The sequence below is a fragment of the Sinocyclocheilus grahami genome, unplaced genomic scaffold, assembly GCF_001515645.1.
Source record: "Sinocyclocheilus grahami isolate Dianchi unplaced genomic scaffold, SAMN03320097.WGS_v1.1 scaffold1921.1, whole genome shotgun sequence".
Lineage (NCBI taxonomy): Eukaryota > Metazoa > Chordata > Actinopteri > Cypriniformes > Cyprinidae > Sinocyclocheilus > Sinocyclocheilus grahami.
The window spans coordinates 184,513-211,854 of NW_015507100.1; the positions used below are offsets into that span (position 1 = coordinate 184,513).

Here is a 27,342-nt window from a genome sequence, read left to right on the forward strand (position 1 = left end):
AATTTAAGGGGGTCTGAATACTTTCCGTACCCACTGTAACTGTAAACTTAAGTTAAAACCGTAAAATGTAAAAACCGTAAAATTCTGGCAACCACAGCTGCCGTTTTTTTACCGTAAAATTTTACGGAATTTGTTTTACAGTGTAGATTTCAATCTTTAAAGAGTTTAATTTAATTCTGGAAGGTTTTTTGAACGGTACATAGTCAATTTTATGATTAATATATATAATATATAATATATAAATATATAATATACATGCTAAAGTGTATGTGTGTATATATATATATACATATATTACATGCATTTACACATTTTTACCATCAAATTGACTATTTACCATACATTGCTTCATGTATGTATTACTGTTTATTGGTAAGTTATTGATGCCAAAGCCAATGCATGTTAAAAAAGTATTCTGCTGATTTGCAAAAAAAAGGCCTTATATGACATAATTTGATGATGCTGAGTTCACAAATATCAATTTCCAACGCATGCAACATATCAATGTTAATGAGAGTTATTCTTCACTAACTGTGACTTCTGTTCTAATAGTTTTTACAATGTAGTTTTGACCATAATAATGCACCAAATCTAACTTGTATAAATATTACAGTAGTATGCTATACATACATTTATAGGCGAAGGCGAACTCTGTGACGCCAAACAACTTCCCTGTGCAAAGGATCATGGGAGCCCGAAGTGTCCATTGGAGGGCGATATATCACGTTTGGAATAGTGTTCATTTCGTTAACGAAAACTATGACGAAAAATGTGCGTTGACGAGCTTTTTTCCCATGACGAGACGAAGACGAGACGACAATAAGGTCAATAAACGGTAACTAAGACTATATCAACATGCAATTTCGTTGACGAAATAAGACGAGACTAAAATGTATTCAAAAATATAAAAACTTCACCAAAAACCTCTTTTTATTTTCATCAAAAAAGGAGAAAAATGGTTGCCAAAATTAATACTTCTGTACGTTTAATTAATAATAATCTTATTGCTAAAATGTCAAGTTTTCATTGACTAAAAATACTTCAGGTTTTCTTTGACTAAAACTAGACTGAAATGTTGAGACTTTTAGTCGACTAAAACTAAATAGGGTAAGGTTGACAAAATATGATTTAACACGGGACATGAGAAAATAGCTGACAAAATTAACACTAGTTTGGAATGCACTGACTTTCTTCTCGATCACAATCAAATGAAACACAAATGCTATTATTATGGTCGAATTGGATCATAGGAGGTCAGCAGCAAAGACACTGGTTAATAAAATGGGATTAAATACATAAAGTGTATTTGCATTATTTAACATATTTAATTATTGCAGGTTTGAAAACATACAAGTATTTAGGAGTGATGATTGACGATATGTTATCATGGAAAGATCATATCGATGCTCTCTGTAAAAGAACAAAGCAGAGAATCTACTTTCTTCGTCGTCATCTTAAGTCATTCGGAGTAAGACAGCAGATTCTTCTGTTGTTCTTTATGTCCGTGATAATGAGTGTACTGCAATACTGCAACTCCATTTGGTATAAGACTTTGTCTGTTATGCTAAAAACAAAGTTGTTCAATCAAATTAAAAATGTGCTCAAGGATTGTAGGTCAGCCCCTTGAGAAGCTATATGATTCAGCTTATTATGATAATTTGTTAAGACTGGCTAATAATATAGTTTCTGATCCTAATCATGTCCTGCATAATGAGTTTGAATTATTACCATCAAACCGGAGGTACAGAGTCCCAAGATTCAACAAAGTTAGGCTGAAACACTCTTCTGTGCATCAGGCGATCCTAGAGTTGAATAAGACACTTAATCAAAAATCAAGAGTATTGTGAACATGGTGTAGTTGTATTAGTGTAGTAGGAGGGTAAGGTATAATGTAATGTTTAAGGGAGTGTAATGTATAATGTGTATACCCTCATCCGTCCCTCCCGAACCTATAACAAAAGTGTCCCTCGCGGGTCAAAATGACCCGAAGGCCAAAAATGACACTAATTTTATTTTTGGTCCAGAAAGCTTATATTGGAACATTTTTATAATTTTTTTCAATTTTTTAATGTAAGTTTTTCTATTATTTTTTATCATATTTACCTTTTATTCTGGATATTTTTAAGAAAACATAAGCAAATAAGCAGTTTTTGTACATTATTTCACAAAAAACAAAAACAAAGAAAGACCATTTCAGTCCTGTTTCATCAAAAACCAACAGATGGCCTTGGGATTGAGTCACTGAGTGTCTCTGATGCCATCTGGTGGGGAAAAATTACATAAAATGGCATTTTATGGTTACAGCCAGTAGAGGGGCCTATAGAACCCTATGGAGATTTTTAACTGTGCAAAACAAGTGAAACATGATAAATGAGATCATCTTAAGGCTTCAATTTGGTTGTTTATGGATTAAAATATATATTTAAACATGACAAAATCCATATTTTGTAAAAAAATAACTGAATTATAACCTAAACATATGTATATTCATACAATTTCATAAATATGGAATAAATATATAATATATTTTAAAAAATATAAATATGATATAAACTCATTGGACTCCACCACATCACTCAAATTTAACTGTGTTAAGTCAAAAAAATGGGAAAATTACAGTCATATACCTGCAGAAACATGAAACATATTATAATGTGTTCTATGGGAGTGTGTGTACCATGTGTGTGTTTGTGCATGTGTGTGTGCTTTTGTGAGTTTTTTCTGCATTGGGGATATTCTGTAGTCTCAACCCTTCGTTTGGGTATAAATCTTTACTGGATTGTCTCAGATTTTGTATATAAAAAAAATCAAATGTAATGAAAAATGCAGTTTTCTCGTAAATTCCATTCATTCCTATTCGGGTCAAAATGACCCACGAGGGACACTTGTGTTACTTTTTTTATTGCACCCATTTAAACTCCTCGAATCCATTTGGTGTATTCCCGGTGCAAGTGTGACAAAAGTAAAGAAATCTTGTATGATCAACACATGAGTTTTTTGAAAAAACTTTCTGGGTCAAAATGACCCGAGGGACGGATGAGGGTAGGATGTTGATTGTTATGAACATAGATACTGTCATGCAAGAAACATTTCAGACTCGTCTGACAATAAAGTGCTATATCATACATATCATATCATTTCAGGTGATGAGTTTGGTGTCTGGCTTTGGGCCACTGATTACAGCTGGGATCTTCTCTGCCACTCTCTCATCGGCGCTGGCGTCTCTGGTCAGCGCTCCCAAAGTCTTCCAGGTCAGGACACAAACAAACCTCCTTCTGAAGAATTTCTTTAACTTTGGGTAAAAGGTATTGTAATTAGGGTACTAGGTATCCAGAGTTGCTAGTTCATGGAGTTTTGTTTTGTTGCGTCCCCGAAATCAGCCAGTAATCTCAAAAAAAGTAAAGAACTGACTTTCGTTCACTTCCATGATTCTGTCATATTTTCTCCGTTACAGAAATGACTACAAATAACGCTTGTGTGTTTGGGCAGTTTTCATTAACACCAGATCAAATTTAGACAATTACATAAAGTGTTTGTTGTTGTGTCTTAAAATCTGAGGAGGATATTTGGTTTATTCCCATCATAAATCTCTATCTACAGTAAGCACCTCAAAATGCACATGGGCTTAATCCAAGATGCATCTGCTGATTTCTCTGTATGTGTGTGGATTATTTGGTTTTATTTTAAAAACAGATGCATGCTGAATGGTGTGAGTCTCTGGCTTCAACAGCTCTGTGGTCTGATAAGTAATAGTTAATGTGATGAGCACAAGAAAAACACATGAATTACCTATTTGCATCCGTTACACATTTTTCCTGTCTAATTTCTTGACACTTTCCCCTATTTTCTCACCTTCTGCAGTATCTTCCTGATACAAAAGTGTGCGCTTTCATTTTTGTGCAGTGATCAACTATGATAAGTTGCATTTGGAGTCATTTATTACACAATCATCAGGTGCATCAGCGAGCGAGCATAATCATTTTGTTTGACGGACATAGATGGGTTACGGTTACGGTCAATTCCAAGGGAATGCATGAACTGAAAGCATGGAAAGCTTGATGCAATGCAATGTAAATCGCTTTGGATTAAAAGTGTCTACCAAATGCGTAAACGATGAATGATAAAATCTTGCATGACCATACCCTATATGTGAATAATAATAATTTTGACCCATACAATGTATTGTTGGCTATTGCTACAAATATCCCCCAGCGACTTAACACTGCTTTTGTGCTCCAGGCTCACATATATTGGCCAAATATTATATATCAGAGTTTCCTATGATCTTATAATGTTTCGTATAGGGATGCACCGATATGAAAATTTTGGCCGATACCGATAACCGATTATTCTTTATTTTTGAAAGCCGATAACCGATATGTTGGCCGATAAATCTATATCCAAATTGTTATATACTTTTTGAGAGCCTGATTACAAAAAAGGTCTCATCATTAAAAGCCACATCCCAAACACTTCAACATAAGCAGCCTAGTTTGAACGGTGTACGTTTTAAAAATATTTTTACTCTCCCATTACCAAATTTAGTCATAAAAAAAGTCTTACAAATAAATAAAATAATGCAGAAATAATGCAAACAAGTCACTGGACATCATTACACATGTAAAGAATCAAAATGAATGCGCCATAGATCAATAAAACAGAATAGCCTCTGCACGGACAATAATTAAATGATTTTAATTACTAAACCATATTGTTGATGAAAATAATAAGAGAAAAATACAAGTGGTTGTTGTTATTAATAATATATCAATGATTTTGAAAAAGTAACAAATTAATACCACTGTTTTAAATAGCAGCCATTGAGCTGCAGCTCAAGCTGAAGCTGAAGAGCTGAATGAACACGGTAAACTGAAGCGTTTTGCTGGCAGCTTATTTAACTCAAGGAAATGCATCCTGAGATTAATATTAATACAACATAAACATAATATTACAACTTATATATGAAATGACAAATGACGCAGTTATTGCATGCTATAGTCAGAATGTGTGATCCTGTTGTGGATGCGCTCTTCCCATAACAACGCGCTGAAACACGGCAACTAAACCCAAAGAATTCACAACGTTTTATTATAATAATGTTCTCATTAGAATGTTATATACACGACATTCCCAATCATAGTTATTAATGTTGTGCACTGCTGTTTGGGCTGCGTGTGCTGAGCTAAAGATGATCACTGGTAAACTGAAGCGCTCTTTTAACTTAACCAATCGCATTCTATATGAGATAAATCAGATATACATCAAATAAACACAATATTACAATGTACAATTGCACAAAAGGCTGCAAACGAACAGCGCGCATCTGAAGTGTCTCTGAAGGAAATAATGCATTATTTATCGGCTTTAAGATATCGGCCAAATTTTCTTATCAGGCCGATACCGATAACAGAAAAAATGAGCCGATATGGGCCGATACCGATATGGTGGCCGATATATCGTGCATCCCTAGTTTCGTATAACCCTCATTCTGTTCTTCAGGTTATCTGTTGTGTGAGTCGTTGGAGGAGTTTAATGTGTGTGTGGTTTTGTAGGCCTTGTGTAAGGATAAAATCTACCCTGGAATGCATGTGTTTGCCAAAGGATACGGGAAGAACAAAGAGCCTCTGCGTGCTTACGTCCTCACCTTCATCATCGGCCTGGCCTTCATCCTGATCGGTAAACTACACCCCACTTAATGCTGACTTATCTGCTTACACGTCAATGACAGAGACTGTGTCTAAAATCCAGTGTGTTGGTGTTTCAGCTGAGTTGAACATCATCGCTCCCATCATTTCCAACTTCTTCTTGGCCTCTTACGCCTTGATAAATTTCTCTGTTTTCCACGCGTCGATGGCGAACTCCCCAGGCAAGTGTGAAGCAGAAATCCTCACTGATGAAACTGAAAATGAGCGTGGTGTTCCTCCTCAGGTCGCTGACACTGATGGTTTCATACATCAGTGAGTAATTCACAGATCTCCGTCTGAACAGGGTGGCGTCCGAGTTTCAAATACTATAACAAGTGGGTGTCGTTAGCCGGAGCTGTGCTGTGCTGCGTGGTGATGTTCGTGATCAACTGGTGGGCGGCGCTGCTCACAAACGTCATCGTCCTGGCGCTCTACATCTACGTCAGCTACAAGAAACCAGGTCAGTTCTGTTTTCAGTTCATTGTGATTATGTGAAACCACTTCACAATAAGGTCTCATTTGTCGCAATAAAACTGAAGTATCGACAGATCTTTTCTTCTGTATTGTGACGTGAGATTATCGACAACTGTAGGATGGGACTTGGTTCATGCATGGGTTGTTGATTGGATGTTGGGATGTGGGCGTGGCTCTCAGAAGAGCGTGCCCTGCAGGGGCGGAGTTTAAGTACACTAAATGATTGGAAAATCCTGCATTCGTCGCCAGAGAGAAGATTCAGTTCTGACATTTGATGAAACATGACCAGGTCGAAACATTTTAAAAAGTGAAAAATGCACAAATGAATCATTCACAATAAGATCAATAATATGCTTTCAGAAAATATATAGAGTGGATTTTCAGTTCATGCCAACTAATGCAATGCTGTAAATGACATATAATAAGCAATATCATTTTCACAGCATTGGATATATGTCTTTGTTCATGTTGGTTAATTAAAATGCAGTTGTTCATTGTTAAGGAATAACAAGCCTTCCCGTAGATCATGGAATTGGTCAAATGTAAATCTTGAATGCGACGCGAGTCACTTTGGATAAAAGCGTCTGCCAAATGCATAAATGTAATTGTAGTTCATGATAAAGGCATAGTTCATCCCAAAATGAATCTTCTGTCATCATTACTCACCCTCGTGTTGAATTTCTTTCTTCTGATGAACACAAAATAAGATATTTTGAAGAATGTTGGTAACCAAACAGTTTCCGGTAGCCAATGACTTCCATAGTGGGTTTTTTTCCCCCTACTATGGAAGTCAATGGCTACCAACAACTGTTTGGTTACCAACATTCTTCAAAATATCTTCTATCCACAAGAAAGGAACTCATACAGGTTTGGAACAACATGAGGGTGAGTAAATGATGACAGAATTTAGATTTTGGTGTGAACTGTCTCTTCAACTAATTTGAGGCTTTATTGTAACGTGTTATCGCTTATGTTTTAAAGTCATAAATCACAACTGAGTATCAAAATGCATCTTTCTGCTTCAGATGTCAACTGGGGTTCGTCAACACAAGCGCTAATGTACAATAAGGCACTAACGCACAGTCTGCATCTCACGGGGGTTGAGGACCATATCAAGAACTTCAGGTGATCCACCAACAGATGCTGAAGCTGTCATATGTGACTCTATAGAGACCCAAAAGCTCTCTGAAATAATTTTCCCACAGGCCTCAGTGTCTCGTAATGTCCGGATACCCAAACTCAAGACCGGCGCTGCTGTATCTAGTGCACGCCTTCACCAAAAACGTGGGCTTGATGGTCTGTGGCCATGTGCGCACGGTTAGTAAATTCAATAAACATCTGACACATTATGAGTTATGAGCAGCTACTCAACCAAACATGCACTTGTCCTTGCATTTTTCCACAGGGATTCCGTAGGCCGAACTATAAGGACATGATGAACGAGCAGGTCCGCTATCAGCGCTGGCTCCTGAAGACACAAATCAAAGCCTTTTACACTCCTGTGTTTGCTGATGATCTCAGACAAGGAGCCCAGTATCTCCTACAGGTCAGAACGAAGAGCTCATGTAATGAACTGAATCAGAACACGTTTAAAACGAAGAGTAAACCTGATGTTGTTGGGATTTACAGACCACTGGTTTGGGTCGCCTAAAACCCAACACACTGGTGTTTGGCTTTAAGAACAACTGGAGGGACGGTGAGATGAAGGATGTGGAAACCTACATCAACACCATCCAGTGAGTCTGACTGTGTGACGCTCTTCGTGTCTTCATCTGTAAGAACTGAAATCTTCATCTGAATGATCGCTGTGTGTGTTTCAGTGACGCGTTTGACCTGCAGTTCGGGGTGGTTCTCTTGAGACTGAAGGAAGGTCTCGACATCTCTCACATTCAAGGTCGAGATTCCTGGCTAAAGTGTAAATGGTTTGAGTCTTTTCATCTGTGATTTCAACTCTGCTTCTGTTGGTCTTTCTTCAGATGAAATTCTGACCTCGCAGGTGAAAGCTCCTGGAATGAAGGATCTCTTGGTGTCCATCAACATCAAAGACTTTGACAGCGATTCCTCAAAACCGTCATCTAAATCCACCAGCTGCCAAAGCAGCCCACTCATCTTCAGAGGTCAGAAAATCATGACGTGCTGCACGGTTAAAGGAATAGTTCATCCGAAAATGAAAATGTGCTCAAGATTAGTACGAGTTTGTTTCTTCATCAGGTTTGTAGAAATGTAGCACTGCATCAGTGTCTCAGCAATGGATGGTCTGCAGTGAATGGGTGCCGTCAGAATGAGAGCTGATAAAAACATCACAATAATCCACAAGTAATCCACAGCACTCCAGTCCATCAGTGAACTGGACTGGAGTGCTGTGAATTATTGTGATGTTTTTATCAGCTGTTTGGACTCTCGTTCTGACGGCACCCATTCACTGCAGAGCATCCATTGCTGAGACACTGATGCAGTGCTACATTTCTACAATCCTGATGAAGAACAAACTCATCCTGATCTCGGATGAACTGAGGGTGAACACATTTACAGCACATTTTCATATTTTGGGTGAAATACTCCTTTAATGAGTGTTTGTGTGAAGAGAGTAAACCGGAAAAAGACTGAGCTCAAGTCGTTGTGCATTTTATTGTGTTCCCATTAGAGCCACTCCAAATATCCTCCAGTTCATGAATTTCCTCAGACTTTCCTTCAATGTAGGAATGTACAGATTTGTGTTTTTCAGAACCTCAGACTCAATGCGCTCAGGGATTAGTCCTGATCTTGTTCTTATACTTAAAAAAAATGCTGGGTTGTTTCAACCCAACGTTGGGTCAAATATGAACTAACCCAGCTGTTAGGTGAAATTTTTAAATCAAAGTTTTAACCCAAAAGTTGGGTTAGTCCATGTTTGACCCAACGTTGGGTTGAAACAGCCCAGCATTTTTTAGAGTGATAAATTCACGATGAATGTTAATTCTCCACAGAATGGCTTTTGGTGTCTCAGATTTATGTATCTGGTAAGCTGATGCTAATTTCTTCTCTCTTGACGATGCATGTGTGGTTTCAGACACCAAGAAGCTTCCGATGCAGCTCAGTCCTGCGGACGAGAAGCTTCTGACCGCTAGTCAACAGTTCCAGAAGAAACAGAGCAAAGGAACCATTGATGTTTGGTGGCTGTTTGACGACGGAGGTAAAGAGTTATTTCCATTTCAGTGTAGTGTGATGATTTTGTAGCTTCAATAAATGACGCTGTGATTGATTACTCATTGTAGGCTTGACTCTTTTGATACCGTATTTGCTAACCAACAAAAATAAATGGCGCGACTGCAAGATCCGCGTGTTCATTGGAGGAAAGATCAACAGGATCGACCACGACCGCAGAGCGTGAGTATTACGTTCTTACGATTTTTAAGATCCTGAGGAATTCAGTCAGTGTGTCCAAACTCGTTTAACAAATAAAGCCATTTAAATAATGGCGATATTCAGCTACATTTAGTGAAAACCACTAAAGCTTTTGGTCTCTCGCAGAATGGCGGCGTTGCTCAGTAAGTTCAGGATTGACTTCTCTGACATCACTGTTCTTGGAGACATCAACATTAAGCCAAAGAAGCACAAGTAAGTTTTGATCCATTGGCTAATAATGAGCATGTTTTGCTCTGGTATCCACGAGAAGCAGCTGTTGTTTGATTTTGTGCTCAGCAAGAAGATGTTTGAGGAGATGATCGAGCCGTACAGACTGAAGGAGGACGACATGGAGCAAGAAGCCGCTGAGAAACTGAAGGCTGAAGAACCCTGGAGGATCACAGATAATGAGCTGGAGCTCTACAGGGCCAAGGTTACCATCAGCTACTCTTACATTGCTTTGAGATGGCGCTCTTATGTGTCATCTGAACAGTGAGAACTAATCAGAAAGACGACTTAAGAGCACATACTAACCAGCCTTATTTGGATGGATCTTTTTTAGAAGCGGTTACATTGTTAAAGAAAAAATATTGGAACCAATTGATTTTTTTCATGATGATTTGATCTGCTAATAGTTCTTAAATGTCTATATTCTGCCATCAGTGTAGACTAAACAACGTAGGACAATACTCTGACAGTGTTGCCTGCGCCGCTACTGAATTTACATTCTAGAAATGATGTTTTAGTTGAGTTACTTCTGTTTAAGTTTGAATGTGATGAGAGAGAAACACTGAGGACCACAAAATAATACAAAGACAAATAAACATTTCTATTGTGCAGTTTTCACTAATCGCACACAAACATAGTGTGGTCTGAACAAAAGACTCTTAAGAACTGATTATTTTTAATGAATTAATCAAAAGACTCAAATCTATGGAAGCCTGTTTCCGCCACCGAATAAAACATAAAACAAGGTAATTGTGACTTTTTATATCTTGCAATTCTGACTTTTTTCTCACAATTCTGACGACTTTTCTCAGTTATAGAGTCCAATTCTGAGGGAGAAAAAAAAATACAATTTTCTTACAATTGCATGTTTATATCTAAATACTGACTTTTCTCTCGCAATTCTGTTTTTCACAGAATTGAGTTTTAAAGTCTAATTCTAAGGAAAAAAGACTATTTTCTCACAATTGCATGTTTATGTCAATTCTGACTTTATTTCTCAGAACTGTGTGTTTATATAACGCAATTCTGACTTTATAACAAGCGCAATTCTGAGAAAAAAAGTCAGAATTGTGAGACAAAAAGTGGCAATTACCTTTCTCATTTTTTATTCAGTGGCAGAAACGGGCTTCCATGCAAATCAGCTTCAGACCACTCAAACTCAGTTGAAGTGGTTATCAAAGTCATTTGCATCCTCAAAACCGAAACCCTCATGATTTTCCATCCCTATTAACAAAACAGGTTTGAACTGGCAGTATATTTAGAATTCCCATGTTATACAAACAGATATAAAGAACTGACCACAGAACATGTTTTTCCATTCCACTGCACTACTTTTCCATTGTTTTTCTATGTAAACACACACAAAACTGCATCTAAAAACACAGTTAAAAGTCACCTTTATTTATAAAGCGCTTTATACATTACAGAATGTGTCAAAGCAGCTTTACAGTGTTAAACAGAAAAACATGTGCTGATAGTTCAAGTAAAACGTAAAAGAAGTTGAGCTTTTAAAAAACACGTCTCTAGACCTTGTGTTTTTTCTCCAGTTCCACTGCCCATGTCTCGACCTTTTTGCTTTGATCTGTGTGAATGGCCCCAAATAATGTCTGAAATAGCATCAACATGCGAGTGACATCAGTTCTTACTGTTCTTTCATTCAGTCGAATCGCCAGATCAGACTGAACGAGCTTCTGAAGGAACACTCGAGCACAGCCAACCTCATTGTCATGTAAGTACTGACCACACATTTAACAAATAAAACACTTCATTTATGAAGCACACAGGTGCCTGATACTGTCTTTTGGCTGAAGATTTGATTCATCTGAGCGTCTGATTCATTTGGGTTTGACAGAACCATGCCGCTCGCCAGGAAGGGGACGGTGTCCAGCGCTCTTTACATGACCTGGCTGGACACGTTAACTAAAGATCTGCCACCAATACTTCTTGTCCGAGGAAACCATCAGAGTGTTCTGACCTTCTACTCGTGAAGAGAACGCGACGTGACTGTGTTACAATCAGTACATCCGTATATTGACCAGATTTGTTCGCTGTTGCCAAATCGACTTACAGTATATTTAATATATTGAGCTGAAATAACCAATGCTACAGAAAAGTTTACTAGTAGATATTTTTAATGTAACAACACTTACCTCTAAAAGAGCAGATACAATGTGACCCTGCAGCACAGAAGCAGTGTTAAGTCGCTGGGGGATATTTGTAGCAATAGCCAACAATACATTGTATGGGTCACAATTATACATTTCTCTTTTATGCCAAAAATCATTAGGATATTAAGTAAAGATCATGTTCCATGAAGATATTTAGTAAACTTCCTACCGTAAATATATCAAAACTTAATGTTTGATTAGTAATATGCATTGCTAAGAACTTCATTTGAACAACTTTAAAGATGATTTTCTCAATATTTAGATTTTTTTGCACCCTCAGATTCCAGATTTTCAAATAGATACATCAATGGAAAGATTAATTAATGTTTTGTGCTCCAGGGTCACATATGATGCTTGAAATAAATTTAAAGGGACAGTTCACCCAAGAATGAAAATTCTGTCATCGTTTACAAACCTTCAAAATAGCTTCTTTTCATACAGTAAATGATGACAACATTTTCATTTTTGGGTGAACCTATCCTTTAACGTCCATTTTTGCACTAACACTCTGGGGATAAAAGTAAAACCCCTTTATTTTTCTTAATCCAGAACAGTGATGCCATTTTTCATCGCCAAGCCTGAAATGAAATTCTTGCCTCCTACAGTCAAACTCGCTCTGAACATATTTGAGCTTATCTTCATCATATCTTCAAATGCCGTCAGGCTGCTGTTCTGAGACGCTATCATAGTTTACTAAGAACCATACTAATTCTGATAATTCTGGAGAAAGTGAGTTTGCACGTGTCTTAGTGCCAATGCAAATGTTAAAAAAACACTGTTCTAGACAAGAGAGACATCGAAAGATGCAATGCATTAAATAAATGGCCTTGATTTTAACTATGTAATTTGTGTTTTCCGTGCATTATTGTATCATGAATATTAAAACAAAAAAAGGTAAAATTGCAGTTTATTGCAGCTATAAACTGTGAGAAATGCTTATTCGGGGTAATTGAAAACGCGACTGCTAACTAATACACACAAATGCACACAATTTTTACAGTGTAGTTCATTGCATTTTTTGACTTTTAATTTAATGAATGATTTAAATAAGTTGAGCTGAAGCTCCAACTTGAGCAGAAACTAAAGAAACAAGTGTGGCAGTGTAAATCAGTGTCTGATAAAGCTGTACGACTTTTTTAAGACCAAGTATTTAAGGAATAAATTGAAGGGAACACAATATGTCAAAATGTTTTTGTCTTGTTTCCCAGTGCAAATGTCTGAAGAATCTTAAATCACAATACATTTACTTGAAATGCAAAATGACTTTAAGAAGTCTTGTTTTCTGAGAAACTGATCAAATCAAAGTGAGTTTAGGATCAAAAGCAGCTTAATTAAAGGGAAAGTTTTCATACTGCATTGACAGATACTTGTTTTAAGCTTAAACTCACTTTATTTAATATTTGAAGACGTTTGTTGTAAGTTCCTTGAGTTAATGTGTTGCTGTTTAGACATTTGGAAAACAATAAATACTCAGGAAGATATCCATGCTTTGCAACATGACTTTGGGACTTTCTGCTCTGATGCTGCTGCTGTAACTTATTGATGGATGCATTTGCAACACAAGCATTGCTCCACTCAAAACATTAGTTACACATGTTGATCTAAGATGTTTTAATGTGTTGAGAGTTCAGTCACGAGCGTTTCTCCAGCTCCACGGCTATTCAGTTTCCATTAGCACTCGTGTGTGATTAATACCCTCCCATCCACTTGATTTAGGATTCATCACCGTTTTCTGTCAGAAATCCTGTGTGGAGAATGTCAGTCAGTTCCTCCCTTCGGCAGAGAATCAAGACGCACGGAGCGGATCCGGATGACAGCGGGGATGACTGGGAGATCGGGGTTGGGAATCTGATCATCGACCTGGACGCGGATTTGGAGAAGGATCGACAGAGATTGGAGATGAATCGCGTTTTGAGCGTTAAAAGCGCGGTGGAAGGTCGCGAAGAGCTCGGATACAATTGCTCGAGCGCAGGCGCCGCGTTCGACGGCCTGACGCGAGCCTCCGCCGCCAGCGAGCAGACGCTCCTCTGCAAACAGCCCAAGAAATTCAAGCTGAAACGCAGGAATTCCACCACGGATGCGGATCGATTCCCGTCGCTGGAGATGGTGAGCGGCATTCCTAAAGCTTGCGTCGGTAAGCGGCGCGAGGCTCAAGGACGCGGCGGAGAGATGAGTTCAGCACCAGCGCCGGTGGACAGCGACCAGCCCGCGCCGCCCGCCCGAGCCAAAAAAGGCAAAACCCAGAGCAAAGGAGTGAAAAGAGAGAAAGACTCGGCGAGGACGCGGAAAGAGAAGCCTAGCGATGAATTCGGCCCGCTGTCAGAGAACGGAAGCGCTTTGGGAGGAACGGAGAATCTCATCGGTAGGCGCGGAATGGACGCAGCTATTGTTGACCACACTGACGACACGAGCACCGAGGAGCACAGCCTGATGAGGACGGTAAGCTCACATCTGTCCTTCAGAAACCTTCATGTCGAATCACCAAGTTGATAATGCGCGTGCAATGCGTCCAAATGACCCGTGCGATCATGATACGAATCCCATCATGCAGTCAGACTGCTAATGTGTGCAACTATCACGATCCGCTATGGACGTGAAGAAACGAGCAGGTTGAGCTGATGGCGGATTCAGTGTTTGTGTGCTGAAACCAAAGGTGCTTCGGTGTCCGTGTCTGCTTGCTTCTGTGTGAATCTCTTTCCAGCCGGCGAGATTCGTCAAAAACTAAAAGAGCACCAAACACCTTCCGTGCAATGAAGTCGTTTTGGTTGGCTTGGTTTGCAATAGCAATATAGAGAGGTTTTCTTTTGTTTGTCAGCCATTTCCTTTGTTAACGCAGCCCCTGTGAAATTCTTCACGTCTGTTGCCAATGGAAACCTAAGCATCATAATTCCCAATGCTTGTTTTGGACAAAGACATACTGGCTTGTTTGAAGCCAAGATGCTTGTGATATTTACAGTTTTAAACATAGAGACAAGCTCCACCTCCTCCAGTCTTGGCCATTCTGCACTATGCATCTAGATGTCTTTTTCATTTCGCCTTGATTCCAGTGGCATCGCTCAGAAAGACACCATTCACAGGGCTGTACTGACATGCCGACTTAATGCTGTAAGAGGTTTTGTGTGTTCTCCTTGAATGAGGAGGATTACGTGATCACTTGATTGTTGAATTTAAAAATACAAAAGTCAAATGCAAAATCGAAAAGAAACTCGCATGCAACTGCATTATACTTCAGCTGGCACTGTGTTTGTGTTCTCTCTCTCTCTCTCTCTCTCCAGTTGAGTGTTAAGACGCGGTCGGTTGGAACTAACACACAGGAAGCCGAGAAAGCCCTCGAGTCCAGCTACATGGAGCCATGTCAACCAGGAACGAGTGTCAATCTAGAGGGTATTGTGTGGCATGAAACGGAGGAAGGTGAGAGCGTGTTATTCTGTGCAATTTCCAACATATATATAAAACAATATACTGTTGTGAAATTGTCTGCGTGCATGTGTTTCCAGTTAGTATCTTGCATCACATTTTCTTCTTCACCACATTATGAATGACTGCATTCAAACTGGTTACACTGGATATGTGATGAGTGAAGGGCGAGTTTTGTCATTAGCTCCACAGGACTGCGTTTTCAAAGCAGACGGAAGCATTTGAAGGAAGAGGAGACACTGGTTGCATATTGATTAAGCAAATTAAAATTGCAGACCACCATCTTAACTTCCATCACTGAGATCAAGCACAGAATGAATCCTTTCGAATATGTTTTAATCTTTTGGAATATTTTGGTTGCTTTTTACTTTTAATATTTTTTAGAGGGACTAATTTCTGTGACTGTTTCACTTTGATTTCAGGGGTTCTAGTTGTGAATGTCACATGGAGGAAACGGACCTATGTGGGCACTCTCTTGGACTGTACCAAGCATGACTGGGCTCCACCACGGTAAAACACTTTCCTTACTTCTTGAATGCTTGACTTGTAGTGTATATACACATTTAAATTAAGATTCGAGACGTATTTTAGGTCTAGAGTCAAACCCGTTTTGATTTTAGATCCGTTCATTTAAAGAAAGTTAATTTATTTACATGCACTCCTTGTTGTTCTTAACTAGGTTTTGTGAATCACCAATGAGTGATTCTGAAATGGCTTATGCGCGTGGACGTGGTAAACGGATGCGGCTGGCCATACCAGATCAATCAGCTGTAGACCCGAGTCTTTCCAAGATACGAGGGCTAACTCACAAGAGGCGCGGTGTGGGAATCGGCAACAAAGGAAGACGAGGGAGTCTGAACCTCAGTGGCTGTAGGACACCTGGATACTACGCCGTGGAGGACATCAAATCCAATTCACTTATATGTGGAAAACGAAAAGGCAAAGCCCCAGCCGATCTAGATTTAAGCTTGGTCTCGGAGGACATTAGAAATGGGAATGGGAAAAGAATACGAGCCAAATCCAGGAGCGCTCCTTCCACCCCTCAGGGTAAATCCGACCCTGTGTTTCTTGATCAAGTTTGCGCATCCCCAATGCTAATAGACTGTCCGCATCCGAACTGCAACAAGAAGTACAAACATATCAACGGGCTCCGTTACCACCAGTCACATGCTCACCTGAACAGTGACAGAAAGCAAGAGTTTGAGGTGGAGAGCGAGGACAGGCTTTCAGATTTTGATGAAGCACTCAGCTCGGTACCTTTTGATTCTTCTGAGAACATAATCTACAAGAAGCCCAGAAGCATGTATAAACTCAATGCAGTCGGTTCTCCAAAGAGCAGGAAAGCATTGCTCAACAATGATAGCAGTCCCAAAGCCAATGCAAAACTACGCCCGAATGTGGCAAGTAAAGATGGATCCATAGATGATCTGAGCAACCTGCCACTCATTTCCAACATGTCCGTTGTCCTTGAGAACTGCCTCATGACAGATCGTAGTACATCTGTTGAGATGCCTAAGCTCGAAGCAGAGGGTGCTATTGATAAAAGGGACATATGTAGCAAAGTTAAGAAAGAAGGGTTCACTGAGAGAAGCTTAGCCAAGTCTCGAACCAACAGACTCATCAACGCTGCCCCTGCTCCTCCGAAGCTGACCGCTATTCCACCCACTGCATTTTCCACTAAAATCACAGAAGTTTCTTCTCATCAGGCTTCTCCAACTGTTGCCCTCACAAAAGCCAAGAACCTCTCACTGAAACCCATCAAGCCAAAGCTGGACGTTATTGCACAAGTTAACATGGCCAACGCCACCGCAGTCCTGAGCAAAGACAGTAAGAGAAAGGAAAAGCATCGATTAAAGGACAGGAATTGTAAAGATCCCCGGAGTCCCAAAAGTGACCCGATATACACAAAAGCGGATGAAACAAAGACTATCGGGAAAGAGTTTCCTGTGAGCCTCTTGAAAGAGCATTTGAGCAAGCAAGATGTTGTAAACGGTCCAAGTGAAACTCAAGAAAGCCGCATGGCGAGTATCAGAGCCGAGGCCGACAAGGTGTACACCTTCTCAGACAATGCACCGAGTCCTTCCATCGGGAGCTCTGCAAGAATGGACTGCGTCCCTCTTACAAACGGAGATGGAGCGAGTGCTAAAACAAACAGTCCTGCATACTCCGACATATCCGATGCAGCTGAGGACGGTGGATCAAACTCAAGATCTAGAAGGAACTCGACACAAGATTCAAACTCAAACAGCAACATCAATCCCAAAATTCCCTCAATGAGTACCGCTCCCACGGTGACCCCAGGAAAAGAGATCCAGTCCGCATCTCACGGCCATGGTTATGAATCCCATTGCATCCCAGGTTACTTGCATTCTGGGCAAGCCAGTTCCATTTCATTCCATAAGGTGGCCTCGCCCTATGGTCGGACGAAGGATGATTTGAGAGATTTAAATGAGGATATAAAAAGCTCAGAATCCTCTAGCCACTCAAGTTCCCAATCACAGCTTCAGTACGCTGAAACGCACACAGCGCTGGCTCAGTCTTTGTACTATGGACAGTACAGCCGGGGTGTTTCAATGGACCAGAAGGTTCTAATGATGCCCAGCACCCACAGACCTCTCAGTGAGGCATGCTGTGAGGAAATGCAGTATAGCAAGCAAAGTAGAGGTCAAGTTAGACGAGGATCTGAGCAAAAGGAACGAACAAAGGATGAGCAAAAACAGTTTATAAGCTCTCCTCAGTCGATTCATAAAGGGGCGAACTCTGCTAAGATTAACTGTGCAAAACCTGGCTTCATCTATGTGGATTTGGACAAGCAGCTGTCGTTTCAGCAGCAGCAGCAACAGGGGAAAGCGTCCCATATCTCCATGTCAAAAGAGCAAGGGGTCCTCAAGGAATCTGAAGACCTCAGTTTGGAGAGTTCAAACTCAAAATCAAATGTGGACACAAATGTAACATTTCTAAATGTAAGTTACTGATGTTACTTATCATTTACTGAGGAAATGTTCTTTTAAAGAAAATAACAGACTTCTAGAAATGTCTTTGGTTTTGCTGGAATAACAATCCAAATCATGTTGTTTTGAGTGGTGTTTTTGGAAATAAGATCCTTAATCATCAAATGATCGAATTGCCAGGATTCTTTGATGATTGAGATCATATTGATTTCTAAGACGTTTCCATCCTTTTGAAATTTTCCATGACAAAGAACGCATTAAACACTAGTTTCGCAGGGCTACTGTTTCATAACAAAGGGCTTCCCTGTAAGGTGTGTGATTTCATTGGTTGTCAGACCAGAAACTGTTTGACAGTAGATGTTCCTCTGGGTTTAGGCTTCAGAATCTCAGTCCTGGAGCCACTCTTATCAGTCCAAATATGTGAAGCAGCAAAATCAAGAGGTCAACAGGATCTCTGAGGAAATGAGTCTGAGTCCAGACAAGGGGAAAGACTGGCACATGCCTCTAGAGCCCGAGTCCAGGCTGGAGGCCGAACTCCAGAGCGTCAAGTGCGAGACGGCTGCCGAGGTTATCGAGGAAAGTACCAGACCGGAGGTGGACGAGATAGCGGATGAGACGTCTGAAGACTCGCAGAACGCAAGAGGGGCCGCGTCGTCACCCCAGCAGTCCTTCATCCAGTTTCAGCACTCATACCCCTATTTACACCTGTGTGAGACGAGCAGCAATGCTTACAGAGTGATGTCTCCAGCTTTGGTGCATAATTACCCAGGTAATCATCTTTTGTACATCGTAAATATGACCCCAAATCTTTAATGTAGTGGAGCTTGTACTACAAACTACTTGTAAGTGTAAGTTGTGGGTTTTCCATTCTAGGTTTCCATTACCCTCTGTATGGAAAAACGGCAGGGAGAGAGGATTCAGAGGGGGCTCAAAGCAGCAAACCAGTGACAGATTCGACAGCATTAGAGCTTCTGTCACATCCTCTCCTGCCGTATCACGGCAAATCTCCCGTTGTATGTATCTCACTTCAAAAAACAAGTAAAAGACACTGGTGAACCATTTTTAGAAAGGCTTATTGTCTACAACAGAGGCAAATATGGCCCTAAATGTGATGTAAACAAACAAGCTGTTCTGGATAGCAGCATCTGCTAAATATCCACAATATAGTTTCTTCAGGAACATCCAGACACACAGCAATAACATGTAAAGTACATAAAATGAATGCTGGACTCATGAAACATGTTTATAGCGATGCACTTGAAGTACTTAAAAAGATGAATTAGACAGTTGATAAATTTGATGGATTTATGTAGGTGCTTTACATTTTAATTTTAAATATGTGTCCCTGCAGCACAAAAGCAGTGTTAAGTCGCTGGGGGATATTTGTAGCAATAGCCAACAATACATTGTATGGGTCACAATTATACATTTCTCTTTTATGCCAAAAATCATTAGGATATTAAGTAAAGATCATGTTCCCATGATGATATTTAGTAAATCTCCTACCGTAAATATATCAAAACTTACATTTTGATTAGTAATATGCATTGCTAAGAACTTAATTTGAACAACTTTAAAGATGATTTTCTCAATATTTAGATTTTTTTGCACCCTCAGATTCCATATTTTCAAATATTGTCCTCTCCTAACAAACCATACATCTATCGAAAGCTTATTTATTGAGCTTGATTTATATATCTCAATTTACCCTTATGACTGTTTTAGTGCTCCAGTGTAACATATGTGCCCTGTTGTCCAAAGACAAATTGACAGCACAAAGTATAACCTTTAAATTGTTTATGTACGGTTCAAGGGCTTTGGCAGTCTAACCAAATAAAACATGACGACCATAGACACTTATTGTCTTCAAAGTATGTCTTTCACAGATCTTTACACATTGTATGTTTTACTCCTTTAGCCTGGAGAAAGAGGATCTCCAGAGCAGGAACGAGAGACTGAACGGGAGAGAGAATCGGTTCCCTTCAGCCGCCACCTTCAGGCACATCATCTCACTCACCTGGGCATGAGCTACACGCTGGTGTCCGGCCAATATGACCCCTTTCAAGGTGAAAAGGTCAAAAACAACTGTACTATACTACACTACTGAACTCTGTATTAAAGAGCTCATATCATGAGGAATCAAACTGATCTTGTAAAACAAGAGTTTGTTGTACTATTAAAACATACTGTAACATTCAGACCTCAGGGGTTCCTCTCCAGTCCATGAAGAACAGCTCTAGAAACTAATCTGCACAACTGTCTCATTCTGAACTTCTGTAACTTTCTGACACATGAATGTAAAAAGGTGCATGAGCTGCAAGTGTTTTTGCCATGTCACATACCTTAGAGGACATGTACATATCAGGCTTCTGCCAAATGCACACTGCACAACTCAAGCTTTTTGACTCATGAACCACAAACCCTCTGTCATTATTGTCAAGAATCAACTCACCCATTGCTGTTTGTGTGAAAATACGTTATAATTTCAGAAAACACATGCGTGCGCTTGGCTTTAAAGGCACAGCAGCAAAAATTGCCCATTTAATTCTTCTAAGTGCAATAGAGAGTGGAAATGCTCATGAAAAACTATTCTATGAATGGTTTTGGGTGCAAGTGGACCTCAAGGGAACAAAATTGCACGATAAAAACTATATGAGCCCTTTAAGTGTGTTTACAGTGACGTATGGCTATGGTAAGAATTGATTGTAATGTTCTGTGCTCTGTGATCCTTCAGGTTTGAGCTCTGCAGCACTGGTTGCAAGCCAGCAAGTGTCTACGACACAGACCTGCTCCAGCGGTGAGAAAACAAATGCAATTACCTCTGCAAAAAAATAAAATCAATTCCTGTGGCTCAAACAGCAGATCGTGGCACTAGGTCACGGGTTCGATTCCCAGGGAATGCATCAGGGTTGCCAAATCCGTGGTTTAACCACAGATTTGGGCTACTTTTACACTGTTGCCGTGGGTTGGTTTTAAAGTGCGTGGGTTTAAGTACACCCCCGACAGAAGGGAAAACCACAGAAAAAACGCGGTTGGGCTAGTTTTGAATAATAATTGGTCTGGTTTTGTTTCGCAGACCTGGCAACCCTGGAATGCATGTAATGGACACCTTGGGCCCTATTTTATTGATCTAAGCGCATGGTCTAAAGCGCACGGCACAGGTGCACTCAGGGCGTGTCCGAATCCACTTATGCTAGTTTACCGACAGGAAAAATGGTTGGCGCGCCCGGGCGCATGGTCTAAACGGATTGTCCCTATTCTCTTAATGAGTAATGGGTGTTTTTTGGGCAACACGTGCAATAAACCAATCAGAATCTCCCATCCCCTTTAATAGCCAGTTGCGCTCACGCCATGGCGGAATGTAATTTTTCATATTTAAAAATGTGTTGTGCGCGTCCCTGTGTGTGTAATAAGCAAAGTGTATGCACGTTGTGCACCCACCAATAGGCGCATATTACTAACGCGCTCTTTAAATAACAAAGAAAAAATATTGCACCAGACTTTAGACCAGGTTTGAGTTGAGTTCAGTTCCTCAAAATAACAATGCGTCAACAATGCGCCTGAACACACCTCTTTTTTTAGACCAGCACGCCCATGGGCGCACAAATGGGCGCAAATGCATTTGCCATTTAAACAACGCGAAGGGTTGAAACTAGCACTTGCGCCGGGTGTATGATAGGGCCCCTTGAATGCAATGCAAGTCGCTTTGGATAAAGGCATCTAACAAATGCTTAACTAAATTGATTGATTGAATTAAAGCAGTTGAACATTGTTACAGTTTAGAGTTTTGTGGTCTTTAATAATGTTCTCAAAGCATTGTTTATAAATTTTTTTCTGAAACATTGTAGTTGGATGCTCGTCTAACATTTTTAAAATGTCTCTACTTGTTTCAGAGAACATTCAAAAGTAGCGTTGAAGTGAAATGTTCCTATAACGTTTCATTGTATAATTGGAACACATTCATAGATAACGTTTTCACAACTCACCAGGAACGTTAGCAGATCTTTCTTAGAACATATTTTTATTAGCCTATTGTCTGTTTGATCTGCAGAAAACGACGGGAAGATGTGAGACGCAAGGATTCACAGACATCAATTCCATGGTGTTACTCATCGCCTCCATTGGAGGCAGTGGCTGATTTCATTTCTAACCAATGAATGTACTAATGGAGGGCTGCAGTGGAACTAGACATGGCTACACGGGCCTGAAAAACATGTCCTTCAGATGCCCGTCACACACAAACCCTCTGGTCGTTGGATTTTGCCTGTAAATGGCTACATCTAGCTGTTTGTATGCACTTATATTGTTGTGTAACCATACTATTGAATGTATTCGCTATTGTGGTAAAGGACGGGTTGCAAAAGATTCTAAGTGACGTTAAGGTGGCTCGCTCCGCATTGACTTATTAACATGAATATACTGTTATAAACAGCCATTAATCTATTGTATCGTATAAAGTGGATGTCACCCGACAGTTAATCTCAGTGCCATACAGTATTATCGTGATGTATATAGTTGTACATAGTTGAACGAAGCTCAACAGCGACTATAACTAGCTTATGTACCTTTGTATTGATTCAGTGCAATGTATGGTTGTCTACCCACCTCAGCGACACGGCAGACGTAGTCCTTCAATAGTAATGCATAAATAAATATGTTTACAAGTGGTTTTCTGGACAGAAAGTCAATGGTGTAGGTTGGTTGCGTCCCGTCATTAGGTTTTTCTTGATGTCTGCTGCAGTTGCTTTTTATACGGTCTCTGCCTTAACATGTTTGGCAATCCAAATAAAAAGTCAAGGTTGTTTCTACATGCCGATTGTTGTTTGTGCATGGAAAACCATTTGAGTGTGAGGTTATAATAACTTTAATTAATAAACAATGATACGCGGTAGTATACTAATATAAGTGTCGAGGCAATAAAAACACGGTTTGCACCCAAATTACAAACGTAACTAACCACGCTTTACACAAACTGTGTTACGGCAGCTAAAAGTGCAATGCTCAGAAAGGTACTCAATGATCAGTAAACATTTATAAATCGTTACAATTGATGAGTAGTCTCAGCTTTAGTTTGGGACTACTGCAGTATTTGTTACGATGTGAAAGTCGTAGAAGTCTACAACAAACGAAGACCAAGTATATGATCTTTACAGACTGTGAGTTAATGGATAATACAGTCTGTGAAGTGCTTAAAACGACTAATTAAGCTATTTGTGCACAACATTTGTAAATGTAAACAAGAGCATTGCGTAATTTTAACGGCATTCAAAAGTACATCAACAAATACAATTATAAAACAAAAAAAAAGTAAGTGCCAAAGACATTTGTAAGCAATTCAATTTACATTAAATAATAATCTGTCAATCATTAGGTAATGCTTAATAAGTACATTAAGCGATGTGAATGTATATTAACTAATGATCTGTGTTAATGATTTATTAATTAAAATTATTATAAGTGTTACCGGTTCTGGAACAAAGTTACGTTCTTCATGTAACATTAAATAGAACATTCGTTCACTTATTGTCACTAATGTTCACAAAACATTCTCGTCTAACATTTTTTTAAATGTTACAACTTGTTCGGAGAAACATTCGAAAGTAACGTTCCCCTAACGTCTGGAAATGATACAATGGAACGTTCCTTTAACGTTCGCGCAACCGAGAAGAAAGAAAAACGGGCGAAATTTTTCAGAAAACATTTAAAAATAAGGTTTTCATGAGGGAACGTTTGCTTAAAAACGTGTTTTTGTTCAATCGTACGCGATCTGCTTGGACAGCGACCATCTTTCTGTCGCGTTGTTGTATTGTGAAAACTATAAATATAGTACTTTATAAATAAACGAGTGAATATGTGGTACTGAATGATTTCCAGATACATAACACATGCTATTTACTTAGCACTAGAATATATTTCAGAGAATACCGTTATTTTTTTTTGTTCGCGGTACGTTACTTTGACGGTTACCATAGTAACGAGCGATTAAAACCGCTGAATATGACAAAAGTACAAGCATTAAGCCAACGTATATATAATTGATATGTAGTATATGTCACTTAAAACATTCTGCGACTTACCTCATCTATTTATTTTCCGTAAAAAGACTAGATTTGGAGCTTGTACCGCGCTCATCCGTCCTGCAGGGGGAGCGCTCCTCACTCGCTCACACACACACACACGCCGCTGTTTCCGGCGGAAGTGCCGCAGGCTGACGGTTAACTGTCGCTGTTCGAGCACAACAACAACAGCAACAACAGACGCGCTGAAGACGACCAGCAGCTCAAGCTCGTCCTGAGAGCATCATGAGTGTGTAGAGAACATGGCTTCTAAACCAGAGCAGCTGCTGATTGTGGTGTCAGTTCTCGAAGGTAACGGAGAGATGTATTTGTGTGTGGCTAGTTTGCAGTAAAATCTAAGCGAATGCAGTGCTATCCTGAGAATTAATGATTGTGTCGTAGTAGTCACCAGTTGTTTTCGAGGCTCGACACGCTTATTAATCACACTTTAATATGTGTTTGTATGTCAGTAGTGAGAGTTCCGAAAAGTAACGTTACCATAGTAACGTAATGGTTTCTGAAGATCACGTGACGCTGAAGACTGCAGTAATGATGCTGAAAATACAGCTTTGATCGCAGAAATAAATTAGAGTTTAATAGATATTCACTTAGAAGACAGCTGTTTGAAGTTGTAATAATATTTCACATTTTTAATGTTTTTATTGTATTTTTTATCAAATAAATGCAGCCGTTAGCAGAAGAAACGCCTTTAAAAGCCATGAGAAACTTTTCACGGCTAGTGTATATTTTTTGTTTTCTTGTATATTTCTCTCATTATAATCACTGCAGCTCAAGGTTTATGGCTCTTTTACAGTATATACTGTTGTTCAAAAGTTTGGGGTCAGTAAGATTTGTCTCTACTTTGCATTTATTTGACCAAAAATACAACAAAATCAGTAAAATAGTGAAATATTATTAGAATGTAAAACAGCAGTTTTCTGCATATTATACTGATTTCTGAAGATCATGTGACACTGAAGACTGGAGGAATGATGCTGAAAATACAGCTGCACATCACAGAAATACATTACAGTTTAACACATATTCACATAGAAAAACATTATTTTAAATTGCAATAATATTTCAAATTTTTACAGTTTTTTTCTGTATTTTTGGTCAAATAAATGCAGCCGTTAGCAGAAGAAACGCCTTTAAAAGCCATGAGAAACTTTTCACGGCTAGTGTATATTTTTTGTTTTCTTGTATATTTCTCTCATTATAATCACTGCAGCTCAAGGTTTATGGCTCTTTTACAGTATATACTGTTGTTCAAAAGTTTGGGGTCAGTAAGATTTGTCTCTACTTTGCATTTATTTGACCAAAAATACAACAAAATCAGTAAAATAGTGAAATATTATTAGAATGTAAAACAGCTGTTTTCTATGTGAATCTCTGTTAAACTGTAATGTATTTCTGTGATGTGCAGCTGTATTTTCAGCATCATTCCTCCAGTCTTCAGTGTCACATGATCTTCAGAAATCAGTATAATATGCTGCTTTATTATCACTTTTTTTCTTTTTATTTTGGAACCTGTGATACTTTTTTCAAGATACTTTGATGAATAAAAAGTTAAAAACAACACCATTTATTTAAAATAGAAATATTTTCTAACGATATAAGTCTTTTTTTTAATCAATTTAACACGTCCTTGCTGAATAAAAACATTCATTTCTTAAAAAAATTTTAAAAAGAGAGAGAGCGACAAAAAAAAAGACTGACCCCAAACTTTTGAACAGTAGTGTATATTGTTAAAAATATTTCTATTTTGAATAAATGCTGTTGTTTTTACCTTTATTCATCAAAGAATCCTGAAAAAGTATCACTGGTTCCAAAAAACATATCTATTTCTAACACTGATAATAAAGCAGCATATTATACTGATTTCTGAAGATCATGTGACACTGAAGACTGGAGTAATGATGCTGAAAATACAGCTGCGCATCACAGAAATACATTACAGTTTAACACATATTCACACAGAAAACAGCTGTTTTAGATTCTAATAATATTTCAAATTTTTACAGTTTTTTTCTGTATTTTTGGTCAAATAAATGCAAAGTAGAGACTTCTTTAAAACACATTACAAATCTTACTGACCCCAAACTTTTGAGCAGCAGTGTAGCAGCACGACTGATCTGTGTTCTCTTCATCAGGCCGTCAGTTCCCCAGGAGTCCGCGGCACACGCTGGTAGTCGAGGCTCGCTTTGACGGAGAGCCGTTGGCCACAGACCCCGTCGAACACAAAGAGCAGCCGCAGTTCTGCACTGAGCTGGCCTGGGAGCTCGACCGCAAGACGCTGCATCAGCACCGGTGAGTTCTGCTCGTCACGTGATGCTCATCCGTCAGCGCCTCTCTCTCACCCAGCGTCGTCTGCTCCTCCCACAGACTCCAGAGGACACCCATCAAACTACAGTGCTACGCCGTCGACTCCGGCACGTCTGCGAGGGAGTGTGTGGGATACATCGTCCTCGATCTCAGATCACTGCAAGAGATCAAGCAGGTCAGGAAGTCTCTTCTGCTCAGCAGGGATGCATTTATTTAATCATAAATACTGTAAAAATGTGAAATATTATTAGAATGTAAAACAGCTGCTTTCTATGTGAATATGTTATTTCTGTGATCAAAGCTGTATTTTCAGCATCATTCCTCCAGTCTTCAGTGTCACGTGATCTTCAGAAAGCAGTGTTGAGTCGCTGGGGGATATTTGTAGCAATAGCCAACAATACATTGTATGGGTCACAATTATACATTTCTCTTTTATGCCAAAAATCATTAGGATATTAAGTAAAGATCATGTTCCATGAAGATATTTTGTAAATGTCCTACTGTAAATATATCAAAACTTAATTTTTGATTAGTAATATGCATTGCTAAGAACTTCATTTGAACAACTTTAAAGATGATTTTCTCAATATTTAGATTTTTTTGCACCCTCAGATTCCAGATTTTCAAATATTGTCCGATCCTAACAAACCATACA

At 39.2% G+C, this 27,342-nt stretch overlaps 3 protein-coding genes across 3 annotated transcripts in view; all 3 read left to right on the top strand.

The window, feature by feature from the left end:
* LOC107573338 (solute carrier family 12 member 2-like) overlaps window positions 1–11,994 on the top strand; it is a 22,980-nt gene extending 10,986 nt beyond the window's left edge. The window contains exons 11-26 of the mRNA XM_016259778.1: window positions 3,144–3,251; window positions 5,553–5,676; window positions 5,765–5,866; window positions 5,989–6,144; window positions 7,184–7,283; window positions 7,364–7,475; window positions 7,564–7,704; window positions 7,788–7,894; window positions 7,979–8,052; window positions 8,135–8,275; window positions 9,208–9,330; window positions 9,413–9,524; window positions 9,669–9,755; window positions 9,840–9,975; window positions 11,432–11,499; window positions 11,623–11,994. Of these exons, the coding sequence (XP_016115264.1) occupies window positions 3,144–3,251; window positions 5,553–5,676; window positions 5,765–5,866; window positions 5,989–6,144; window positions 7,184–7,283; window positions 7,364–7,475; window positions 7,564–7,704; window positions 7,788–7,894; window positions 7,979–8,052; window positions 8,135–8,275; window positions 9,208–9,330; window positions 9,413–9,524; window positions 9,669–9,755; window positions 9,840–9,975; window positions 11,432–11,499; window positions 11,623–11,758 (1,827 nt within the window). The 3' untranslated portion in view covers window positions 11,759–11,994. The remainder of the gene's footprint in view (window positions 1–3,143; window positions 3,252–5,552; window positions 5,677–5,764; window positions 5,867–5,988; window positions 6,145–7,183; window positions 7,284–7,363; window positions 7,476–7,563; window positions 7,705–7,787; window positions 7,895–7,978; window positions 8,053–8,134; window positions 8,276–9,207; window positions 9,331–9,412; window positions 9,525–9,668; window positions 9,756–9,839; window positions 9,976–11,431; window positions 11,500–11,622) is intronic.
* A 1,699-nt stretch (window positions 11,995–13,693) lies between these two features.
* On the top strand, window positions 13,694–23,114 carry LOC107573349 (zinc finger protein 608-like). The gene is made up of 9 exons (XM_016259790.1): window positions 13,694–14,377; window positions 15,214–15,349; window positions 15,778–15,865; window positions 16,035–18,318; window positions 18,682–19,075; window positions 19,180–19,319; window positions 20,225–20,372; window positions 21,041–21,103; window positions 22,358–23,114. Exons 1-9 carry the CDS (start codon window positions 13,694–13,696, stop codon window positions 22,375–22,377), a joined length of 3,957 nt encoding a protein of 1,318 aa, XP_016115276.1. The 3' UTR covers window positions 22,378–23,114.
* Window positions 23,115–24,495: 1,381 nt separating this feature from the next.
* Window positions 24,496–27,342, top strand: part of cep120 (centrosomal protein 120) — a 22,510-nt gene continuing 19,663 nt past the window's right edge. Inside the window, exons 1-3 of the mRNA XM_016259779.1 lie at window positions 24,496–24,674; window positions 26,516–26,672; window positions 26,748–26,862. Coding sequence (XP_016115265.1) covers window positions 24,626–24,674; window positions 26,516–26,672; window positions 26,748–26,862 — 321 coding nt within the window. The 5' untranslated portion in view covers window positions 24,496–24,625. The remainder of the gene's footprint in view (window positions 24,675–26,515; window positions 26,673–26,747; window positions 26,863–27,342) is intronic.